Source organism: Physella acuta, unplaced genomic scaffold, assembly GCF_028476545.2.
Source record: "Physella acuta isolate Inbredline_101_S28 unplaced genomic scaffold, ASM2847654v3 ptg000222l, whole genome shotgun sequence".
NCBI classification, from domain to species: Eukaryota; Metazoa; Mollusca; class Gastropoda; family Physidae; genus Physella; species Physella acuta.
Genome location: NW_026731741.1, coordinates 855,185 through 873,513, shown reverse-complemented (window position 1 = coordinate 873,513; position 18,329 = coordinate 855,185). Strand labels below are relative to the sequence as shown.

The following is an 18,329-nucleotide window of genomic DNA, read 5'->3' as shown; positions in this document are numbered from 1 at the left end:
CACAAACACAAATACAAACACAAAGAAGAAACAAACAAAAAAGCAAACGAAAACAAAAACCTAACAACAAACCCAACCACAAACACAAACACCATACGAACACAAAGAAAAAACAAACGAAAAAGCAAACGAAAACAAACCAAATCCAAACGCAAAACCAACCACAAACACAAATACAAACACAAACCCAAAGAAAAAAACACAAACGAAAACGAAAAAAGCTTAATAATCGACTATAGTACCCCAACTTATTCATAGTCTTTTTGCACTCACTTAAACGAACGCAGGTGCCAAACCAAACCAAATGAACAATTATAATACTCCAAGATTATCCGTAAAATACCTACAACATTTGCACTTGATCAATCCCCGCTAATTATGTAATTATTTTTTTTTCCCAACACCAAAACAAAGTAATAAAAAGTAAATTCTTTTCGACGAATGCAATGTTTTATAAAGGGAAGTAATTGTGTTTTCCTAATTTATCAAAGGGAAGTAAGTGCTAAAGGACTAAACATAAATAGTTTTCAGACATAATTAGAATTTTTGTTATTTTTTTTAAATTGTGTTTAATGAACATGCCGACAATTATTACTATCAGTTTGAAAAATGAAAATTATTTCCCAACACTTTCAACAGTAATTTTTTAACTCATAAATTTAGACTGTGACTACGGTAAATAGTCTAACACTTAAATCCATAGAAGTATGTCAACGACCAACAAACTTTTTACATGTTAGTTACATACAGAATTGAGCTTTATATGTTAGATAATATATTATTTATATTGAGGGTTTGAAAAAATGAGCTATTGGAGACAAGTTTGGAAATGGCATTATTTGAGAAGTTTGGAAATGGAATTGAGGGTTTGGAAAAAGGAATAATTTGAGACTTTTTTGGAAAATGAAATTGTTAGTTTGTAAAAGTGAATTATTTGAGAGAAGTTAGGAATAAACAATTATTTATTGGCGCCTGGAAAAAGGAATTATTTGAGACAGGAAAAAGGATATTTTCGAGACAAGTTTGGAAATCGGAACAACTTCAGACACCTTTAGAAAGACACGCCCAGACCTATTCAAGTTCGATAACCCATAATTTAAAACACTCTATTCAACAGAATAAACCCGAACGACATTCAACATTCAAGCTAGTGACAAAAACGAAAAGGGACCACATACAGCACTACGCCACAATGCTCAGCTTGTGTATAAAGGGAATAAAAAAAATCTTCAACCATTTCACATATGGGGCACTACTCTCTCTTTCAGCGGGATAACTCTAGTGTGAAAAATAAACGCTTAATAACTTCTCTACGTGACCTCGCCTAATATGGATCACTTATTCCAAGTTTGTTGGCTAAATCCTGATGCCAGTTTGGATGCAAGAAAACAAAAAAAAAAACATAACACCACAGTAATGGCTGAGAAATGTTTCTGTTCCAAATCTTTCCTTCGCAATTTTGTAGTGGATAAACTTTTCACGGTCCTAAATTAGTTTTGGTGAAAACACCCGATCGCAACACCTTTTCCCAGACACAACAGTCGGACATTAAAATAATTAAACTGTTTAATAAAACAAATATAAAAAAAAGTTTCGAATAGCAAGCTTTTAAATGCACTGAAATTAAGAAAATAAAACTGGTATAACGTTTCTGGAAAGTTTGAACGAAATTAGAAGTGGGTCAAAATTGAGTTACAAGATTTGTCACAAACCTACAAACAAACTACAAACAAACAGACTAAGTAAAAAAAAATACTACACAACACTTCAACATGGGGAGCCAGGTCACTGAAGGGTTCTAACCCTCAATGTTTGTATTTACTTAGGAATGTCATGTTTGGCAGCAAATAAACAAACAAACAAAAACAAACCTCAAACTTTTGCTTATACATATGTCAGGCGACATCTATCATGTCGAGTTTCTTTCAGGCACCCGACCACACCCCCGAAGAACGTCTCCCAACCCCCCACCCCGCCTTCCCGAGCGAAACAGAATTTATGTATACCTTTACCCCAGTAAATTTAATCCGCCGTACCCCCCCCCCCCCCTAAAATATCAAATGCCTCCTCCTCGAAGAAAAAAGTCTGAAAGAAACACTGTTACCATGCTGATATACTGATCATTCAGACATGCCAAGACACTAGTCAGTGACATATGAAATGTTAAGACCAAACTCGGTGACATTTGAAATGTTAAGACCAAACTCGGTGACATATGAAATGTTAAGACTAAACTCGGTGACATTTGAAATGTTAAGACTAAACTCGGTGTCATTTGAAATGTTAAGACTAAACTCGGTGACATTTGAAATGTTAAGACTAAACTCGGTGACATATGAAATGTTAAGACTAAACTCGGTGACATTTGAAATGTTAAGACTAAACTCGGTGTCATTTGAAATGTTAAGACTAAACTCGGTGACATTTGAAATGTTAAGACTAAACTCGGTGACATTTGAAATGTTAAGACTAAACTCGGTGACATTTGAAATGCCTAAACAAACTCGGTGACATTTGAAATGCCTAAACAAACTTTGATGACACCAGAAATGTGTTAACACAAATATATGACATTAACTCCTTGAAATGTTTATTTTGAATTCCTAGTCCATAAGCATAATAAATCTATATACCGGAGCTGCCACATTTTTGTTATGTTATGTTGTCTACTTTTTTTCCTACTTTTTTTTAATCCACGCTGCAATCATTAGCTTGAGTAAATATTGAACGTTAGGGTTAGATGGGTGTTAATTAATATTGTTAATTAAAATAAACCGTTAAAAAATAAATTCCACAGAAAAACAAAATTCGGAAAGAAAAAAGTGTGCTCATACGAAAACATGCTTCAACCAGAAATCCCCCCCATCCTTCGCCCCAAGATAACATGCTTCAACCAGAGATCCCCCCTTCCTCGCCCCAAGATAACATGCTTCAACCTGAGATCCCCCTCCCTCGCCCAAGATAACATGCTTCAATCAGAGATTCCCCCTTCCTCGCCCCAAGATAACATGCTTCAACCTGAGATCCCCCTCCCTCGCCCAAGATAACATGCTTCAACCAGAAATCCCCCTCATACGCCCCAAGATAACATGCTTCAACCAGAGATCCCCCTCCCTCGCCCAAGATAACATGCTTCAACCAGAGATCCCCCCTCCCTCGCCCCAAGATAAACACACGGGCAAATAATGAAATGACACCACCCAAAATGTATTTCTACACTTGTTAATAACTTGAAAACTCGATAGTGTATACCAGGGGTCGGCAACCTGCGGCTCGCGAGCCGCATGCGGCTCTTTGGAGGTCAAGATGCGGCTCTCCAGTTCCATGCACTAATCTTAATAATTAAATTATCTTATTTTCAAAACGCATTAAAATATAAAGAAACTCTTATCAGAGAACAGTGAGAATAGGTGAGGTAGAAAGTATATGGACAGCTGACAACCGCTTGGGAACTAGTTCCAGCCCCACAGTTGTGTAGTGACCAGCCCCGTGGCAACAATTCCATGTTTGCCACTGCCCAAGTGCCGACTTTTTCGAATATGGTTAAATGGGGAATGTTTTTTTTTATAGGGAATGCATCTCCCTATCTGTCAGTATTCATTAATTTGACGCAGTTTTTTTTTAAGTTATGAACTTCTTACGGTTGAGCTGAGTACTGGACGGTGGGTACGAGTTAACCCTGCGTTCAGTGGAGTGGAAGAAAAGCCTGGTGAGAACCAAAGGACAGAAGCAACCGATACAGTAATCACACCAAGCCAGTTAGTCGGAGTTTGTCGTGTTGAGTGCTGCCTGGCTAGGGAGCATGAGTGGTGTCCGTAAAGAAAGAAAAAAAAAAGTTATTGGCTTGTAAAGTGGATTGGGGTAATCTTATAGGCCTAGTTATATTATCTGATTACTAATTGTATCGTACCAGAGCTAGCTTTAATACTTTAAAATGTTGTGCGAAATATTTGTATGCTTTTTAATGAATAAATATTTTTTTCATATTTAATGCTATTTATTTCAAATAAAAAATCAAATTTATACATCTAATTCTAATCAAATGCCAACATATTGAAACAAAAATGTTAGTGGCTCTTTAAAATCTGGGAACATTTGTAAATTGTAACTTTTGGCTCTTCCGGCTCAAAAGGTTGCCGACCTTTGCCCTAGGGAATGCGCACCTGATTCAATTTAAACGACTCTAAAGCACCATCTTAAGCATAACATATCGCACTGTTTAGAACGAAAGTATGCGCCATTGCTTTCAAGGGAAAGCCTAGGGCGCTAAATCGCACCTTACGGGGACGCCGGAGGACGCGCCTGATTCAATTTAGTCAACGATTTCATGCATAGATCAAATAGGAAATTTAGACGTCCGTGAAATAATCATTAATGTTGTTAGTCCTGTTTATATCCTGCTAAGTATCGTAAAAACAAAACAACCCAGGTAGTATGGACATGTACCACGAGCTGTCTATTAAAAACCTTCATGCTTGGCTTGTGACAGGCGGGAGAATGAGTGGAAGGCATTGGTGAATTTGGATGGAGGACTTTAATGATATGGACTCGGCTGCCCGTTAGAAAAATGTTTAAAATATCAGAAGATATAATAAAAATATGGAAGAAAAAGAAGGAACATAATAAACCTGTGATCCCTTAACGACCATTCACCACCCCCACCCGTAATTCTTCGCGATGATTGGTCAATTGAACTTGACAGTCCATGACATTGGTGTCAGAATTACGACTGACTTAAGCCATGACTTAAGACCTACGTGTAGACCTATGTTAAAAGCTACACCTAAAGGCCGAGAAAAAAAAAATTCTCTTTCTCTCCTTTAAAAAAAAAACGAAGGGGGTTAACAAACAAAATAGTAATAATAATTTTACCATTTAATTCACACCTATTTCGTTAAATCAACTTAGTATTCCCCTGATTACAGTTTATGTAGCTAATAAAAATTAAGGTTTTCAAGTTACACTAAGAGAAAGAAATGTATAATCAATAACAACTATAGAATGTAGACAGTTATTCATTCAAAATGTACGCCCACAACCGGTGATGCTGAAGTAGTGTGGTTTCGTCCCTTTGCTCCACGAGGAATGATGAATATAATGATTACATATTTTACTGGGAGTCCTAGGCTGTATGTCGACTGGTTTTTGTGATCTTTAAATTTTTACTCGTTCGAAAATGTGTGAGGAAATGAATAGGGTAATTACAACAAAGTAAATCATATGCGACATTTATATATTTATACATATTATATAACAGCATAGGTAATATTTTATTATATATTTAATATGCTGCAATTACACTCACAAGTTAAAATTAAAAAAAAAATTGTTACTTTTAAAACGTGCATTTGTTGCTTCCATTTGTAAATTTTAAATTACCAAGGGAGATCACACAATTACGTTCTTAAATGTCTTGTAAATACCAATAGTTTCATTAGGTATACAATTATTCCTTTACGCGTTTATTTATATTTCTTATTTTCTAAAAGTAAATTATTTTTGTGATGCAATCCTTTACACTTTATATTTTTTTAATGATTTAAATCATAAACTTTTACGCTTAGTTTAGTTATAAAACCTATAACTTATTAACTACATAAAATTTATTTATAGAAACATTAAATTACCTCAATGTTTTGCTGCTTGTAAACTAAATAAGGTTTATTTTAAATTATTTCTTCTATTTTTCTTTCATGCCATCATTTTCGGTTTTCTAATGCTATAAAAATTCTGTAAAGGCTAGAGTGTATACCAGTAGAGTTAGCAGGTTGAGAAATTCTGATTTAGCAAAAAAATTTACAAGCACTATTATGTTTGGTAAAATAACAAACATGTTGTAATTGGCAAACTTAAGTATGTTTAAAATGAAATAAAACAAATGTGAATGAAACAAATTCACTTTTACTTTTTTTCTATTTGTGATGGCTCTAATACATTTTTATTTTAATAATTTTTGTACTAAAAGATACTTATAATGCATCTTTAATCAAATAATATCTCGCTCTTTAATATGAATTCAATTTTTTAAATTTCTATTTGCGATGGCTCTAATACATATTTTATTTTAATAATCTTTGTAAAAGTTTCCCTTTCAAACCTGACGGTCTATGGGGCAAGTGGAGTTCACTTGTTTCTGTGACCTCGGCATATGAAGAGATAGTAATAATCTTTGTACTAAAAGATAATTATAAAAATAGAATGCATCTTTAATCAAATTATATCTCGCTCGTAATGTATTTTGCTTCCAGGTATATTTTTTTATTGATACTATTTTCGTTATTTAACAAAATTTTAAAAACTTGTTTACAGAAAATCGAGAATTAAAGGATTCATCTGTGTATTGTATTGTTCCTAATGTCTGACAGTTGTCAAAAATTTGACAGTTCACATTGTTTGGGTTTCCGTACGGCTTTGCTGATATTCTGGTCGTCAATGGACGCGTTGGTGGTTGCTATAGAAACGTCAGTGGAACATGGTGTCGCTTGTCGATTTTTCTACCCTTATCTCTATTAGGGTTATTAGGATTAGGATTAGGGTTTGGCATAGGATCAAGATAAATGTTAAGGTCAAGGCGAGGATTTAACATAGGATTAGGGTTGAGTGGCCGGAAAAATAGTTTTGAATACTCATAACGAAGGTGAGAGTTTTTCAGGCTATTTTACATCGGCTGTAATGTTTAATTTAATTGTGACACTTGTCACTTGTGTATACCATTTGTTGTGACACTTGTGTATACCATTGTTGTGACACTTGTGTATACCATTTGTTGTGACACTTGTGTATACCATTGTTGTGACACTTGTGTATACCATTGTTGTGACACTTGTCACTTGTGAATACCATTTGTTGTGACACTTGTGTATACCATTATTGTGCCACTTATGTATACCATTGTTGTGAGACCTGTGTATACCACTGTTGTGACACTTGTGTATACCATTATTGTGCCACTTATGTATACCATTGTTGTGAGACTTGTGTATACCACTGTTGTGACATTTGTGTATACCATTATTGTGCCACTTATGTATACCATTGTTGTGAGACTTGTGTATACCACTGTTGTGACACTTGTGTATACCATTATTGTGCCACTTATGTATACCATTGTTGTGAGACTTGTGTATACCACTGTTGTGACACTTGTGTATACAATTATTGTGCCACTTATGTATACCATTGTTGTGACACTTGTGTATACCATTGTTGTGACACTTGACACTTGTGTATACCATTGTTGTGACACTTGACACTTGTGTATACCATTGTTGTGACACTTGTGTATACCATTGTTGTGACACTTGACACTTGTGTATACCATTGTTGTGACACTTGACACTTGTGTGTACCATTGTTGTGACACTTGTGTATACCACTGTTGTGACACTTGCCACTTGTATACCAGATGACGGAGCACTGCTAGCTGAGGTCCCATGGAGCTGTACCAATGTCTTCTGCTGACGTGTATCTTCATTCTATTCATCAGAGGTGAGTACATCATTGTGTTACCTTTTTTGTGAGGGTGAGTAGTGGCTGTTGTTGATTGGGTGAGGTTTTCTATTGTTGGTGGTTGTAAATTGGGTTAGTAAAATGTTTGTTGGTGATATTTGATTTGTTGGTGATTGTAAATTGGGTGAAGTGTTAGTGTTGGTGATTGTAGAATGGGTTAGCAATGATTTTTGTTGACTATAGAATGGATGAGGTATTATCGTTGGTGATTGTAGATTGGGTGAAGTTTTAGTACTGGTGACAAAATTTAATGATGTATTATCTTTGGTGATTATAAATTCGGTGATATTCGATTGTTGGTGATTGAGTGATATTTGGTGAGCATAAAATATTGCCAATCCACCCTCACATATAACGCTATGAAGTTTTCGTACTGCCCTCATCAGCTGAATACAAACTCGGAATGTTTCAACTGTTGCAAAAGTCGAAGATTTTATTTTCTTGTTTATCTGGCTGTGTTGGTTGACAGCACATGTCCAACATGTTAGGTAAATGTCCCTTGGGTCACCAATACATGTCCAACATGTTAGGTAAATGTCCCCGGATCACCTGTATGTCCAACGTAAATATCCAACATGTTAGGTAAATGTCCACGGGTCACCAATACATCTAACGTAAATGTCCAACATGTTAGGTAAATGTCCACGGGTCACCAATACATCCAACGTAAATGTCCAACATGTTACGTAAATGTCCCTTGGGTCACCAATACATCTAACGTAAATGTCCAACATGTTAGGTAAATGTCCCTTGGGTCACCAATACATGTCCAACATGTTAGGTAAATGTCCCCGGATCACCTGTATGTCCAACGTAAATGTCCAGCATGTTAGGTAAATGTCCCGAATCACCTGTATGTCTAAGGTAAATGTCCAACGACCTTGTTTCCAGAGAGTCTCCAGGGCCAGCACGAGCGCCAGTTGCTGAAGGCGCTGTTTGAGGAGGGCAACTACAGCAAGCTGGAGCGGCCAGTGGACAACGACACGGACCCCATAGACGTCAAGTTTGGCATCATCCTACAGCAGATCATTGACGTGGTGAGTCTGTTTTATCTAGTCCGTTAGTTGACTGGGTCTTGGTGAGTCTGTTTTATCTAGTCCGTTACTTGACTGGGTCTTGGTGAGTCTGTTTATCTAGTCCGTGTGTTGACATCCTACAGCAGATCATTGACGTGGTGAGTGCTTTATCTAGTCTGTTAGTTGACTGGGTCGTGGTGAGTCTGTTTGGCATCATCCTACAGCAGATCATTGACGTGGTGAGTCTGCTTTATCTAGTTCGTTAGTTGACATCATACAGCAGATCATTGATGTGGTGAGTCTGGTTTATCTTATCTGTTAGTTGACTATATCTTGGTGAGTCTGTTTGGCATCATCCTACAGCAGATCATTGACGTGGTGAGTGTGTTTTATCTACTTCGTTAGTTGACTGGGTCTTGGTGAGTCTGTTTGGCATCATCCTACAGCAGATCATTGACGTGGTGAGTCTGGTTTATCTTATCTGTTAGTTGACATCCTACAGCAGATCATTGACGTGGTGAGTGCTTTATCTAGCCCGTTAGTTGACTGGGTCGTGGTGAGTCTGTTTGGCATCATCCTACAGCAGATCATTGACGTGGTGAGTCTGTTTTATCTAGTCCGTTATCTGGGTCTTGGTGAGTCTGTTTTATCTAGTCCGTGTGTTGACTGGGTCTTGGTGAGTCTGTTTTACTAGTCCGTTATCTGGGTCTTGATGAGTCTGTTTTATCTAGTCTGTTAGTTGACTGGGTCTTGGTGAGTCTGTTTGGCATCATCCTACAGCAGATCATTGACGTGGTGAGTCTGGTTTACTAGTCCCTTATCATATATCTCTTGGACATGGAGTCTAAATCGGTTGGCGGTATCAAAGAGTTCTGAAAGTAAGATACAAAATCTGTTAGCGTTACTTTAGTTTCTTGGCGCAGGATTTTAAATCTGTTGGCGTTATCTTATTAAGTGGGACATGGATTCTAAATCGATGAATCAATACCAATACTTTTAAACAGCTGTTTAGAATCTGTCATTCAAGTTTTAAAAAGACAAAATTGTAAGCATTCAAGGCACGGCGTATGAGATGTTTTGGATAGTTTATAGTGTATCTACATTAAAGAAAAAGAAAAGTTATTTCTTAACCATCTTTTATATTTATTAACTTTTCTTATTTTTAGAGTTAGTCAAAGATCGCAACTCTTTGAAAGTGTGTTGTGAAATTATGCTTATTGCCATTTTAATCTGAAGCTTGTTAGATTAAATTTAAGGAATTATTACATTTTGCAAGAGCTAAGTGTCAAAATTTTAAAAAAGTGGTTGAAAGTATTATACAATCTTCGGAGAAAATAACAGCATAATTCAAAGTAGCTTTGATCCTTTACTCGTTGAGTCAACTGACTCAATAGTATTAGACTCAGTAACTTCTCGACTCACACTGACTCTCTGCCTTGATGATTCCCATCTAGGTTTCCACGGAATATTATGTGCCCCATCCCCCCGATCCAGATTCAGAGACAATGCTATGTAACTTGCTTACAGTGACTCTCCAATGCTCGCCACGCAATAATGGACTCAACGTGACCATACTCACGTGACTCCCTAACCACACCCCGACCCCTAGACTACGAATTTCAGCATATGACCCCCTCCACCAACAATTTGCAAGCAGCGAGCTTTGTGACCTGTTGTCGAACACACCCAGTTAACCTTTAACCTGTCCCGTTGACCTTTGACCTGTCCCGTTAACCCTTGACCTGTCCGCGGCTGTCAGGTCATGCCAAGACATCTCAACAGGTGATGGAGAGGAATCTTTAAGGACATCTCCACGCCAACCCACGGGGCATCCCCACCCCCACCCACGGGGCATCCCCACCCCCACCCACGGGGGGCATCTCCCAGCTGCACTCGCCTCCACGGATTTCGTCAATACTTTAATCTTTTTCCAAGGGAATCAATATTTTTTTCTCCCAATCCTCGCTTCTCTCCCCTTTCCCTAGTAATAAGTTCACTAATGGACGATAATTTGAAGAAACCCACCGGCAGTGAACTGCCCCTACTTGTGGGGCGAGGTAGAGGCTTGTCGAATTTACAGCCTACAATCTCAAGCGCATCTGTCCTCACACGTCAAGGTGACGTCTGCTAAGTACTCCTCGTGTGTCTTTTCTCCGGGATTTTTTCTTCTATTCTCTGGTTCTGCTTTGTCCGTTTACAGCGAGGGAAGGGCCGATAGTTGAGGGGAGGGGGTGAGAGGGCAGGGAGGGAGGGAGGGGCTGCTAAGGGAAGAGGACTTACACCTCGAGTAGCTCATGGTGAGGAGAAACATTTGCAGATATATGAATTAATATACGTATACACTTACACACATACATGTGTAATTCAATACACGAATAGGCCTACACACATACATATATACATTATTCCAATAGAATTTTGATTCTGCATTTTGACGTGTATACGTTTTATTTTATAACATTTTTACTTTATCCATTATTCGTTAAATAATAATCTCTTTTTAAATCGTGGTTATAAAATAATATGATTAGAAGCAAGCTGTTTGATTCTCAGACGTATATATACAAAAATATTAAAAAAGCTTAAAATAAATTAAAACTTTAATGAAACTACGTCTCATTGCTAATGTCGGTTGAACATTCCAGAATCTTTACTTAAAATATCGCCTCCACAATTATCGATTAAATGATCAATATATAGAAATGAGAATCTTCCTGTGCATATCTTTCTTTCTATAACGAACTAGGATGTTTCAGCTATGGCGCTGTTCAACGATTTCTCCACAGTATTACTGTCAGCGATACAGTTTAAATCATTTCATTGTTGGATTATTCTTAAGTTCAACAACATTGTTAGATTATTCTTAAGTTCAACAACATTGTTGGATTATTCTTAAGTTCAACAACATTGTTAGATTATTCTTAAGTTCAACAACATTGTTGGATTATTCTTAAATTCAACAACATTGTTGGATTATTCTTAAATTCAACAACATTGTTGGATTATTCTTAAATTCAACAACATTGTAGGATTATTCTTAAATTCAACAACATTGTTAGATTATTCTTAAATTCAACAACATTGTTAGATTATTATTTTCAAGCTTGCTGAACAACTAGTATATGAACCACCAATGTGATTATAACGCGGACTGCAGCGAGGCATACAACATACACAAGTTCTGGGGATTTTCTGAAGGAAAACAAACATAAAAAATATCTAATCGAGATTCCTCGAGATTTCTCCAGCCACAAAAAAGGGGAGTGTGTCCGGTACGAGGGGACGACGGGACGACCAGCAAACACAAGTTTTCGCACCGCTGCTGGAAATCTCTGGAACAAATTTGTAGACCGTTTCGTGTCAGGGAACACGTGACAGGTGAATAGAGACGCTTGATGACGTGGCCGCTTGCTGTCAGTCACGTGGTTAGAGTACGGAATAAACGGGAAAAGCGGGAAAAGCGGGAAGTTTTCTAGAGTTTGGGAAACAGGTTCTAGGGCTTTTTTGAAAGGTTCTGGAGTTTGTGAAAGGTTCTAGAGTTTGAGAGGGGTTCTAGGGTTTTTAAAAGGTTCTAAACATTGTTAAAGGTTTTGGAGTTTGAAAAGGGTTTTGAAAGGTTATATACATGGTCAAATGTTCTAGAGTTTGGGAATCAAGTTCTATGTTTTTTTTAAAGCTTCTATACTTGGTGAAAAATTCTTGAATTTGAGAAATGTTCTAGGGTTTGGGAAATGAAGTTCTAGAGTTTTTAAAGGGCCCTAAGCCTCAGAAAAGTTTATGGTATTAGAGAGTGGTTCTCAAGTTTGAATAAAAAGTCCTTGAAATTTTAAAGAGTTCTAAGCTTCCAGAAAAATTCTGCAGTTTTGAAATTGTTTTTGGTTAGGGATGTAAAAAAATTTTTTCTTTGAAAATTTGGCATTTAAATTTCACTTCCTCTACAAAACACTACAAAATTAGCAAATGGAAATGCGTTAAATGTGAATGTAGGTTCTTTTCCTTAAGGCACCATTCCTCAGACCCTCAATGTATCAGAAAATATTTCACTGACTCGTGCCTAATCTGAAAGGAAAGTAACATTTTAAAGATTTTAAAATACACATCATAATTGTAAAATTTAATTAAGAGTTGATAATACATTAAAGATTTGATTGAATTAAAAATATTGATTCGGCTTGCCCACGAAAACAATCGGCTGTTCTTGAAATCTTTAAAACTTCATTCTCAACGGAAATTAACATTTATTGAAAAAAAAGATAATGATTCGATTTACAGAAATGGTCAATGCTGAGCTAAATAAATCGCTTAATAACATTCATCAACTTTTCCCGTTCGTGCCCAAGACATATGGGACAGAAGAAGTAGAGTTTATCTGTTTCACTGACCTCGGCTCATGAGAGGGTAGATTGGTCAGCACTATGCCCACCTGCCTTGATTTTCCCTAATGTCAGTAAGGTACTCATTAGAGCTGGATAGACTCGCATTTGCTCTACTGACTTGTACCCGGATTCGAAATCAAGACTTTCTGTTAGCAGTCTACCGCCCTACAGCTAGGCCACGCCATTCCATTATATAAAATTACTTAGTTTTAAATATAAGAAAAAAAAGGAAATGCTTATATTACAGAGCGAAAGAAGTGAAAGCCTCACAACCTCTCTTTGGCTTAGACTGGTAAGCAAAGTTGCATCATGGGAGTAGGGTTGTACACATAGCATGCTTCGCGGCCATCTTGCATGACGTCACAGATGTAATTACACAATTAACAACAGCTGTGTGTCCTGTCTGTTCCTCGTGTTGTATTGCATTGAATGTATGGAGGCAAAAAACTTTTATTAGCACGGTTTATTTACTAGCTTAACACGTTAAACATATGTTTTTATAATAAATCTCGTACCATATGTCATACTTGTATTAATTACTTGTAAATATATATATATATATATATATATATATATATATATATATATATATATATATATATATATATATATATATATATATATATATATATATATATATATATTTAAAGGTCTAAATATATATAATTTAAAACCTCTTCATGTTAGTGTGACTACAATTAATCCAATACCTAGGGGGTAACCTTGTGGCCCAGGAGATTATCTGATTATCCAAGGGGTAGCCGTATAGCCCAGTACATTCTGTGAGTACCCAGTCGGTAGCTGTGTGTTCCACTACACAAAATGCCCATATGGAACCATATGGCCTCTGACATAATTAAACAAACACAGCTGATCGCTATCAGCGACACCTGTCGGCTGAGGCCCGCACCAGGTTGTAAAATATGACCGCGTTCTGCCACCACTGGTATGGGGCCAGCACTATGTACTTAAAGACACCATAAAGCTAGACTCGGTAACACGTAGGGCGAGGTGTTGTATTTTTTTAGTTGGTACTGTGGACATATCTTAACAAAATCCGGACCGAGTCTTGCATTATTATTTAATTTCAGTGTCTCTGTTAACTGATGTATTTTATAACTCCCCCATACACTGTATTTCCCCTCCACTGTATCTATTTTGGTACCTGGGCAACCACCTGCATCCCGTCACGAACGGGTCCAGTCCAATATATTTTGTCGCCAACCACACGCTGTTTATAATATATCCAGGTTGCCAAAACGTCATGTGGTTTTTCTAAAAATAGCCGTATTTGTTTAATATCCAATCCTTACAGCTTTGAACATCTGAAAATAAGCACAGGAAGTTGGGCTTGTATTAAAACAAAAATTAAAAGATTGATTGTTTACTAAGTAAACTTGCAGGTTATGAGTTTCTACCTTCATTATTTTATATTGTTTTAAAAAAATAAACTCACGATCTTTTAGCTCCCAAAGCATGGTTTAAAAATGTCACTGCTACATGCTAGGTTTCTAATTCGCCATGTTGACATTCCATCGAATGATTGACAGGGGGATGAACCTATCATAGACACGACCCCACCCCCACCTTTGTAATGCTATATACCTGCATGCTAACACTATCCTTTCATTAACAGGACGAAAAGAACCAAATCATACACACTAATATTTGGCTTAATCTGGTAAGTAATCAATCAGAAAATAAAATCATACTTAGTTTGCAATCATTCTTGAAGACTAGTTTTTTGCATAGTTTTTGGACTATAAAAATAAATTAAAACAATTAAAAAAAAACTACGAAAAAAAGCAATAACTAAATCACAACAATAGAAGTTTCGATCTTGGGTCATCATCAGAAAAAAAAGCAAAAGACAGTTCATATGGCACAATTTGACTGTTTTTGTTTGATTTGGTTTTTCTTCATTAAGAGATTGTCGAATTTAAAAAAAAATCATTTTTGTATTTGTTAAAACTTTTAAAAATTGTACAAAAAAAAAACAACAACAAAACAAAACAGGCTGAATTTTTGAGTCTAGTTTTTGATACAAATTTCAGCTTAGCTGACTTAGACATTGTAATTTTTTTTAACCCTATGTAATCCACCTTATATATGTTGTTGCTACTAACTTTTTATCTTTTTTTATAACATATTTATATATCCAATACTACCTGCATGTGAGGTTTTGGGATTTAATTGTAAAACTTTTGTCTGCAGATTTGATTTCTAATTAGTTAATTACATTAAAAATTCTTAAATTAATATAAATAATATCTTAATTATTTAGCCTTAACTAAATTTAAAAAAAAAAAAAAACAACTTTCCATAAACGGATTTAGTCAGGTGTTGATAGCTACATTAAAAAACATTGACAGTCGTTTTGTTATTTAAAGGTGGTTAATTACTTTAGGGTTGATTGGGTAGCTGGAAATCTTGTCTTGACGAAAACATTTATTTTAAGAGATAGACAAGCTAAGACACAGCTTAAGCATATCGATTATTGTGCATTATTCAATCACTAAAAACTTGCAATACAATCATCGTCTTAAAACTTGCAATGCAAGCATCATATTACTCACAACTAACATAACCCTTTCAATCTTAAAGCTCTGGAAAGCCTCCAACTTAAAATGGAACAAAGAGGATTATGGGAACGTTTCCAGCATCCGAGTCCCCAAGCATATGGTGTGGGTGCCAGACATCTTGCTGTACAACAGGTGAGTGACGGACATCTTGCTGTACAACAGGTGAGTAACGGAAATTTTGCTGTACCGTTTTAACAACTGTGCCCCACACTCATAGACGCCATCTTAATTAGTGTTTCGCCATTAACTGCACGCCTTTAGAAAATATCACAGTAAAAATATGTACCAACAAAGAGACAATCATTTTGATTAAGTTGGCTCACGGTGACCTCTGAACTCGAGTGAACTCCTGCCTTTGTTGACCAATTATCCCCCTTGCTTGCGTCTTGATTTCGCGCTCGTGTGGATGCAAAGAGTTATCGCCCCGCAGCATTGTAAAGATTGGATCGGAAAAAAATGCCGGAAATATTTAATTCCCTGCTAATTGCAGGTAATGTTTACTCCGAGGTCACAAAACTTAATAACGGAATATGAGATTGTTCTGAAATTTCAACCATTTTTTATCATATCCGCGTAATTTCTGCCCAAAATGCAACTAGGTTGGGGCATACGCTGAAATATGCTCGTCATATTCACGTGTCTAGTACAAAGGGAAGAACAACATTTTAATTTTTTCACATACTTTTTTAAAAAGTGAAAGATTATTCAAAAGTTTTCTCTCTCTCGAGTTATTTTTACAAACTTTTATTGAACTTGCTTCCTCCCAATTCATGTCAATCGAGTCGAATTTTATTTGACTGAACACAAACCTCGACTTAACACATATCCCTGTGTTGCGACTGAGCCAAAGAACCAAATACCACACACTAGGGCGGTGTGTAAAATTTTGTTTCCTGCCCCACAGTGCCAGTGATGACTTCGACAACACCTACCCCACCAATGTCGTCATCAACAGCGAGGGGGAGTGTCTCTGGGTCCCCCCGGGCATGTTCAAGAGCACGTGCGCCATTGACATCACGTGGTTCCCGTTCGATGACCAGCGGTGTGAGCTCAAGTTCGGATCATGGACACACGAGGGGCGGTTGCTGAACCTTAAGCAAGACAACGACACGGGGGGCGACATCAGCAATTTTATCAGGAATGGGGAGTGGATGCTCATAGGTATGTATGGGAGGCGACATCAGCAATTTTATCAGGAATGGGGAGTGGATGCTCATAGGTATGTATGGGAGGCGACATCAGCAAATGTATCATGAATGGGGAGTGGATGCTTATAGGTATGTATGGGAGGCGACATCAGCAATTTTATCAGGAATGGTAAGTGGATGCTCATAGGTATGTATGGGAGGCGACATGAGCTGTTTTATAAGGGGGAGTGGATGCTTATAGGTATGTATGGGAGGCGACATCAGCAATTTTATAAGGGGGAGTGGATGCTTATAGGTATGTATGGGAGGAGATATCAGCAATTTTATCAGGAATGGTAAGTGGATGCTCATAGGTATGTATGGGAGGCGACATCAGCAATTTTATAAGGGGGAGTGGATGCTTATAGGTATGTATGGGAGGCGACATCAGCAAATGTATCATGAATGGGGAGTGGATGCTTATAGGTATGTATGGGAGGCGACATCAGCAAATGTATCATGAATGGGGAGTGGATGCTTATAGGTATGTATGGGAGGCGACATCAGCAATTTTATAAGGGGGAGTGGATGCTTATAGGTATGTATGGGAGACGACATCAGCAAATGTATCATGAATGGGGAGTGGATGCTTATAGGTATGTATGGGAGACGACATCAGCAAATGTATCATGAATGGGGAGTGGATGCTTATAGGTGGAATGGGGAAAAGACAACGAGAACGTTTAATCATTACTGGATTTACAGCAGTAACAGACCTCCTCCACCAGATACTGTCACAAATACAAACCTCACTAACTCTAACCATAAATGTAATATGATCTCAATCTAAAAAACATTGTATACAATGTTTATGAAGAATGGGTACCTGTGTTGAACCTTCTACAAGTGTGTCCGTGTTCTCATGCGTAGTAAACGTTCAACATGTGTGCAATTAAAAATTAACATGAACGCCCACGTGCGTGTTAAACCTTTAGGTGTGCCATTTAACCTGAACGCCTTCTTATTTTAAACCTCAGGTGTGCCAGTCAAGCGTAACGTCCTCGCCTACGAATGTTGTCCGGAGTTCTACATCGACCTGACCTTCACCATCCACATCCGACGCCGGACCTTGTACTACGGCTTCAACATCATCATCCCGTGCGTGCTCATCTCCTCCCTCACCCTCCTCCTCTTCATCTTACCGCCCGACGCGGGGGAGAAGATTTCCTTAGGTGAGTGCTCACCTGTGTGTTTGTTTTCATGTGGGGGGGGGGGGGGGGGTCACGTGGTTAGATTATTAAAATAGTCCGATAATTCAGCTTTGATTTTGGAGTTGAGCACGCGCGCCTGCTCACCTTTAAGTCACAGTTTGGTTCCTGTAAGGTCATCACGTGACCCAGCTACTGCCTATGTTTATAGAGGTGAAGGGGTGCACTGGGTGTAAACATCCGGTGGAATCAATCAGGTCATAATGGTGGGCAGTTGCTTTCCTGCATACTAAGCTACGGTTTTTGTATATACATTGTTCAATTCTATCCAATCAATGGAAAAAAACCAACAAAAACGTTTGGGTTTTAATAGCAGAAGAAAATTAAATTGAAATTTTGTGTTCGAAATTAACTTCGTTATATGGATTAAATAAAATTAATGTCCTATGTGAAAGAAACATTTATCAGAGTTTAAAAAGTTATCATGGTAGGCCTACATATTTAAAAACTG

General features: G+C 37.3%; 1 protein-coding gene across 1 annotated transcript in view; it reads left to right on the top strand.

Annotated features, from left to right (window-relative positions):
• Positions 1–18,329, top strand: part of LOC131937792 (neuronal acetylcholine receptor subunit alpha-7) — a 48,079-nt gene that overhangs the window by 16,291 nt on the left and 13,459 nt on the right. Inside the window, exons 2-7 of the mRNA XM_059295431.1 lie at positions 7,406–7,488; positions 8,401–8,546; positions 13,149–13,193; positions 15,506–15,615; positions 16,388–16,644; positions 17,648–17,842. Coding sequence (XP_059151414.1) covers positions 7,434–7,488; positions 8,401–8,546; positions 13,149–13,193; positions 15,506–15,615; positions 16,388–16,644; positions 17,648–17,842 — 808 coding nt within the window. The 5' untranslated portion in view covers positions 7,406–7,433. The remainder of the gene's footprint in view (positions 1–7,405; positions 7,489–8,400; positions 8,547–13,148; positions 13,194–15,505; positions 15,616–16,387; positions 16,645–17,647; positions 17,843–18,329) is intronic.